At 43.0% G+C, this 7,478-nt stretch overlaps 1 protein-coding gene across 3 annotated transcripts in view; it reads right to left on the bottom strand.

Annotated features, from left to right (window-relative positions):
- Positions 1-6,045, bottom strand: part of DOCK8 (dedicator of cytokinesis 8) — an 88,211-nt gene extending 82,166 nt beyond the window's left edge. The window contains exon 1 of one of the 3 annotated variants that reach the window (XM_027883686.1): positions 5,785-6,045. In XM_027883686.1, the coding sequence (XP_027739487.1) occupies positions 5,785-5,837 (53 nt within the window). In that variant the 5' untranslated portion in view covers positions 5,838-6,045. The remainder of the gene's footprint in view (positions 1-5,784) is intronic. The other 2 variants (XM_027883704.1, XM_027883696.1) reach the window with 2 other exon arrangements.
- Positions 6,046-7,478: the final 1,433 nt, after the last annotated feature.

Here is a 7,478-nt window from a genome sequence, read left to right as displayed (position 1 = left end):
CTCCCACACTCTATGTAATTTCTGATGAACTGTTAATAATCAATCATTTGTTAATAATCGATCATTTTGTAGCAGCTGCCCAGGGCACACCTGACAGCTCAGGCTACAAAGCTGAGTGTTAAAGAACTCTGCGAGGAATGTTTCTTTGTTTTCACACTAATGATTCAGCTGTGATAACTCTCTCTGGGGAGGCATTAGCACCTTCACACCCAGCCTGAGGGGTCATCTCTGCTAATGGGCCATACTGGACTGGCATAATAGGCAGCTGCAAAAACCTAGACCATTAAAGACCCCAAAAATATCCCATGACTCACAGAGTTAAATCACCCATTGTGAAACACCTCCGCCTTGGGGAGGTACTGGGCATTCCCATCTGAACCTGAGCATATATAATCTTGAGGGTTTCGGACTTAGGGTACCACTTGTCGGATCCAGAGGAGGATCAGAATTCCAACACGACTGCAACTGCTACTCTCAAAGACTGTGATCCTTACTTCAACAGAACTGCAACCATATCTGGACCAACAGGTTTCCCTTCTTTTTAGTTTGCACCCCGGGAGGCCACGAGGTACTCAGCACAGGGGTTGAAAAACACCGTTCTGTTCTTATCCCAGGGTGTGGGGTTCTACATCTGTCTTTGTGGGTAAATACCAGTTTTTCTCTGTATCATTGCATTTATTGTAATCTTTTTAGTAAATTGCAATTCTGACATGTAATCTTTCTTGAGTTGTGTTAATTACTCCCATCGGTTTAGTTTTCAACGAGCACATCAAGCTGAGTGCAGCAGTTGATTCACGTGATGGAAGGGACACTGTCCAGAGGGAGAGACCCTGACAGACTTGAGAAGTGGGCTCATGTGAACCTCGTGACATTCAACAGTGCCAAGTGCAAGGCACTGAACAGGGTCAGGTCAACCCTAAGACATGTACAGACAGGTAATGAATGGATTGAGAGCAGTTATCCAGAGAAGAAATTGAAGGTACTGGTGAATGAAAAGCTGGGCATGACCTGGTCCTGTGTGCTCACTGCCTGGAAAGCCAACAGCATCCTGGCTTGCACCAAAAGCAGTGCGGGCAGCAGGCAGAAGGAGGGGATTCTGCACCTCTACTTCATTCTTGTAAGACCTCACATAAAGTGCTGCATCCAGCTTTGGGGTCCCCAGCATAGCAAAGGAAATAGACCTGGTAAAGTAAGTCCAGAGGAAAGCTGGAGCACCCCTCCCGTGAAGAGGGGCTGAGAGAGTTGGGGTTGAAAAGTGAAGGCTCTGGGAAGACCCATCAGCAGCCTTCCAGTACCAAAAGGAGACCTACAGGAAATATGGGATGGGCTTTTTGCATGGTCCTGTAAAGCGGGAAAGGCTCTAAAGTGAAAGCGGGTGGGTTTAGATTAGATACTAAGAAATTCTTTACTGTGAGGGTGAATAGGCACTTGAACAGGTGGCCCAGAGAAGTTGTGATGCCCTACACAGCAACCTGATTTAGTGAACAATGTCCCTTAAAATAGCAGGGGTTTTGGAACTATGTGATCATTGAAGGTCCTTTCCAACACAAACCTTTTTAGGGTTCTAAGACATAAATCCAATCTTTATATCCCATGCACATAAACTCCATGAAATTCTCCAAAGGATTTTAAAAAATAATCTCATTTATTTTTGTGGAAATCTAAGAAAAATGCCCATTTACTATAAACTATTATTAACAGATTGCTATACCTAACATATGAAACACATACATCTTACTTTTTTCTCTTTAATCTGTTGCATTTAATATTCTTTGTATCAAATACAAACCCACTGCTATTCCACACATGTATGTGTATGTGTGTGTACTAGATTCTTATACTTACTACATAAATCTATACACATACAAAAGGCTCAAGTTCTCTCTGCAGCTTACTTAATATATTTAAAGTTTGAAAAGAAAAAATAATTAACAGAAATAGTTTGGTATACACGATGGAGTCTGGACAATGCTAATAAGTAATTCACATTTTGCTATACCCATATAACTAGGGTTTTATTGAAATTCAAGCAAAAGATGCTGGCCTCAGCCCTGTAAAGGTGTTGCACTGAACAAAAATCTGCTACTGAAATACATAGGAAATGGCCTGTTCTGCCACCAAGACAATTCTTGCACTGTACTTGACTCCTTTGCAACAGCCGTTGTCATTTAGGATAATTTCTTGTGAATCTTCAGACCTGAAACTTTGTACAATATAATATGTAAGCCGACCTTTTCACTTCAGGTAGAAATCAATTAAATGTATTTTCATCATTAATGGAAAGAAGTAGTCATGGCACAGTTTGAGAATCTGGTAGGAATTTGACTTTGAATGTAAGCTTTTTAAAATTTGAAATCTTTAGCTAAATGTTTAATATTGGTAGTGTGGGATCATTGTTCTCTTTAATATAAATCTATGCATATAAACTCATCCTTAAGTACACATCTTAAAACTAGAATAGGAAAAGAAAATTTTGTTTGGCAACTGGACAAATTCAGGAACAAGGAAATTAAATTATAGAAGTAAGTGTTGAAAATTTGTTTTGTAACACTTGTGAAATGCAGGCAATGGTTGTCCATAGAGACAGTTGAGGAGTATGTCTGTTGGGAGGGTTTTTAACTGCAGGAGTCATGTGACTGAAAGTTAAATATGTTAGGGAGCAGTATTGCTGTTCTTGATAATTTTCTGTTTTGTAATTTGCATGTTGAAAAGTTTTGAATGTACAGCACTGTTGATCAGGGCTCCAGCTAGGTGCCTAAAGCACAATTTTTTTCACTTGAAGTAAAAACAAAAAACTGTTACTACAAAATCTATGTAAAATTTAAGATTGTAAATTACAATAGCTAAAGTGTAATAATAAAAATAATAATAAATATGAAATCTCCTCTGTGAAGGTTGTGTTTATCCCAACACACAGCCGAGGCAAAGTGATTAAAATTCGCCTTTTCTGGTCCCTCAAACTGCTCAGCTGGTACATATTAGAGATGAAACTTCTAGCAATGGTGATTTGTTTTTTTTTTTCTCAGCAGTTTATAAAATTATTTTTCAACTTTCCTGATTGCTGGGTAAAAATACTGTGATTGGAAAGTAGATACATTTACATTACAGAATGCATATACCTAATTACTATCTCGGATTCAACTCAGCAAGGATTATCTGTTTTTTCACGCCCCATGCTGACTTCCTGCTGCCTAACTTGAGGGACACTAAAGGTTTGTTCCTTCACTTCTACCTATGAGATGAACACTATTATTCATAAAAGCTATCCTATTAAACCAGAAGGAACTACTCACATACATGCATTAAAAACATATGTGCAAGTCTTTGCAGGATTAAAAAAGGCAGGAAGCAACAGGTTGGGGCAACAGACACCAGAGGGGTGGAAGGAAGAATATAAAGTGATAGGAAGACATAGTTACGTGGGCAGGTTGCATACACAGGTTTGAAGGCATTTGAAGGCCTGTGTTCAAAGTTTGACCGAGCTTTAGACGAACGTGTTGCTTGTCATGTAACAGCTGTTCCTGAAGCATCTGCAATTCTGGCGCTTATGATAGATAACACACACTACATTTAGAGCATGATGAGACCATTAACACATTATGGATTACATCATTGCTAATTTTTTACAGAAAAGTGTTATGCATAGTTCACAGGTTGGTCAGGTATGTACCATGGCTCACTGAGATACAGGGTACACCTTATGTAACTAGCAGGCTGATGTTGTTGGACTGAGGAACCAGAACAGAACCTAAAATTCTGTTGGTCCTCATAAAAACAGTATATAGCTTACTTAAGCCACTGGCAAGAGAAAAGAAGCAAAAACCAGGAGAGTTTGCATGCAAATTTGTAGTGAGTGAAAACTAATTACACAGGCAATGTACTAATTCCTGTAAATGATGCATTGCCAGTAAAATTCAATTTTCACTAGGAGCAGCGTTTTGAAGAAGTAGAGTCAGGAACTCTGAAGAGAAAGGAACAAAATTGTACAGCTTTAAATAGCCATTTGTGTATAGGAAGAAAGCTAACACATTGACCTATTATTCCCCTGATTCTGAAGATTACTTAAAAAAAATCTAAACCACCACATTAAAAATGCTTCTTGTGAAGATCTATCACTCTACAGAACAAACTGAAGTAGAGTCATGTAAAAATGCCCTGCTCCTTTTGAAGAAAGGGAAACATGATGTTCTGTTAGCAAATATATTTACGTTCTACTATACTGTGTCAAAGATAATATTCATATTTGCAAAAAAACCAGATTGTTAAATCGAATTCATATTCAGAACACACTGATAATGTATTTCAATATTTAACTTGCCATGAAAAATACTGAATATTTCACTATCTATTCAAAGGAAAAATAATTTAAAAAAATATAACAGTAGTTTAATTTCACAACAGTTCTTACTACCAAAACTTTTGTGAGCCTTTGTGAAACAAAGTTGGATTAATTGTTATGACTCCAATACTTTGTAAGGCTTTAGTCATACAGAGGAACGGTGACCCTCACCACAGCTCAGGAAAGCTGCCAGAAAGCTGACCCTAAAAATAGGAAGAACAAAAATAACTCAAACCCTTTAAATATCAGCTTGTTATGCTCTCTGTTCATGCAAGTCTCCAAATGATCAGGAATTGTGGCAGGATACTGTAGTGAACTGTTCATCTGATAGCTTTCAAATATGAGGTCTCACTCTCGTGAATATTCCACCATAAATTTAAAAACATTTCCCAAAGGATACAGAAAGGGACACTGATGCATATTCTGCCATGGGAAAAGCACATCACAGAGGAGCTAATTTTATCCTGAGTCCAAACCTCATGTCTTCCAACAAATTGCTGAGGAGGTGGAGTTTCTCTGCATAGTTTTCTCTCTGGCACAGAGACTTATCCTCAGTTTATATTACTATTATGCTGTTTTTTCTTTTATGTGTCAGCAAACTCAGATACCTGGTACTTATATCAACACCCTGGAAACACTGTTTTTGTTTAGGATGATAAGATTCTTGAAAAGGGGGCCTGTTTTTAACTTTAACCTCACAATATCAAAATAATGGTCTTGCTGTCTTACTGCCACCACAGAGCACAGACCAGCTGAGAGTCAGCACTTCCCTGGGAAAAGACACCAAAGTCTGTAAGACAGCAAGTTCCGTCTCAAGAGTATGATGTTCCAACAGTTGAGCTCTTATTTGATTTAGGGAGAGAAGGGGATTTTTTTCTTTTCATTGATGAAAGGATGGGGAAAAAAAAATCAAAATCACAACACCTGGGGATGTATGTCATTGCAGTATTGATGCCCTGCATAAAGTCCTCATTTTCCCAGGAGTGCTAATTTAGAGACTAGATCATTTTGCAACTTCTTGCGGAGGGGGAACGCCAAACAGACGCACATACACACACACACACACACACACACACACACACACACACACACACCGCCTCATAGCCAGCGAGCAGCCCCTCCACCCCTCCTGGGACTTGCTCAGACAGAACAGATGGGGAACAAACTCCTGGGTCAGACTGCAAGTCACGTCCCTGTCGGAGGACACGGACCCACAGCTGGCTTCGTCAGAGCAAACTTTGCTGCAGAAGCGCACCCCGAGGCTGCAAGTGCCCGCAGGAGCAGCCCAGCAGCGGAGTGACGCCGCCCGATGGCTAGCGGGCTGGCCAGCCCAGCTACCTGGAGTTGGCAGGTGGCTTCCCGCCCCGGGGGTCTCCAGGAGAGGAGTCGTCCTGCCGCCCGATCTCCTGCCTTGGCAGGGCGAAGGAATAGTGAAAGCCCCTTACCTGTTGATTTTCAGGGCGAACGCCCTCCTGTCCGCGGCGGGTAAGGTCGCCATGCGGGCGAGCAGCCGCGGGTATCGGCTGCCGATGAGGACCGAGACCGGCTGTGCGCACGAATAAAGGACGGCTTTATTTCATTTATTTATTTTTCATAACTGCATGCTCCGGGCTAAAAACCCGACGACCTGCTGACAGTTCTGGGTGTCAACTTCCGCATTTCACCTTCCTCACCGAAATCGGCCGGAGTGGGAGGGCTCTGCCCCAGCGCGTTTGCCCCGCCGCTAGCAGCGCCCACCCGGCATCCTGGGCACCCTGTGCCCCAGGGGCTCCCACCGGCTGCCCACAGGCACTGGGAGGGAGCAGGAACTTCCCCTCTTTAACACAGGCGAACTTCGAACCGCCCTTGGGCATTTTGGAGGGAAGCAGCGAGGACGGCAAGTGCTTCAGGAAGGGAAGGCGCCGTGTACCTCTGGACGCGCACAGCTGCGGAAAACTCTACGCATCCCATCAACCCTTTTTCTTTTGGAAACCGCAGTGCGGATGACAGACACCCCGGCCTCCACCCCACCACACCCCACACACATACACACACACGCACCGGGGTCGAGCGCTGCTCTGCGGGAAGCAGCGGGCACGGCTGGGCTTCAGACCAGCCCCCCGCCGCCCCCGACCGCCGCCGAGCCAGCCCGTCCTGCCAGGCGGAGCAAGCGTGGCCACCGGGCAGGGCCAAGCAGGATCGGGCAGGGCAGGCCTGAGTAGGGCTGCTCGGAGCAGGGCAGAACGTGTCTACTGCCCTTCAGGCAGGAGAGAGAGCTAGGGTCCTTCCTTCGGCCGCGCTGGCCCAGAGACGGAGCTGTTCAGGCAGGTAGGGACAGCAAGGTGTAATCTGTCAGCTGGGACGATATTTTGCCAATACACGGGTGCACCCAGAGTGTATGTTTCTCTTACACATCAACTGAGTGTGTAAGAAAAACTCACAGTACTAACATCAGATACCAGCTCAGCTTGGCACAAAGCTGGCCTCACTGCTGCTCTCTTCACCAGCATTTACTGCTCGGATTTTTAAAAAGGCCATTTTTATTGAGTATCTTGAGGTTGTGTTACCAAGTGACGTTTCCTAACTGGTATTTTTCTTTTGGCCTTGGTGGAGATTTCACTGCTGCTGCAGATAAGCAGAACTCAGAAAAGGGGAAACAGAAGCCAAACATGGTTTCTACAGATGAATTCTGAGGTAGTAGCAGTTCAGTTTTAGGTTGTCATGTTTTACATCTGAGCTTTGGTAGCAACAGCATTAGGATTCACCTGTTGGAAGGCAGTCATAGCTTAAATCTCCATTGTAAGCTGGAGAGTATCTGAAGGAAAGCAGCGGGATATGAGGCAAGAAAAAGAAGCTTGTCAAGTTGTGAAGCCCTAAAATTGTGCAACTAACAATTACCTTTTATGCCATGGATTCACTATCTTTAGAGCACTGTTAATTATGTGTGGTCTCAAATATGAATGTTAACCTCTAGACTCTTGGAAGAGCACTAGCTAATGGTCCTTAGAGAAGTGTAGAGAGGCATAAGAGGTAAAAGACTTAACAAAAACCCAGAAGTAAACAAAAGGAGTTGAAAATGAAAGTAAATATGGGTATCTTTTGTGGAAAAAAACCCACAAGGATCTACAGCAGAATAAGACCCAAAATATTTCAGAAAAAC

Source organism: Empidonax traillii, unplaced genomic scaffold (genome assembly GCF_003031625.1).
Source record: "Empidonax traillii isolate 1590-97213 ecotype Southwest subspecies unplaced genomic scaffold, ASM303162v1 scaffold8:size5222938, whole genome shotgun sequence".
Classification (NCBI taxonomy): Eukaryota; Metazoa; Chordata; class Aves; order Passeriformes; family Tyrannidae; genus Empidonax; species Empidonax traillii.
This window is presented reverse-complemented; position numbering and strand designations above follow the sequence as displayed.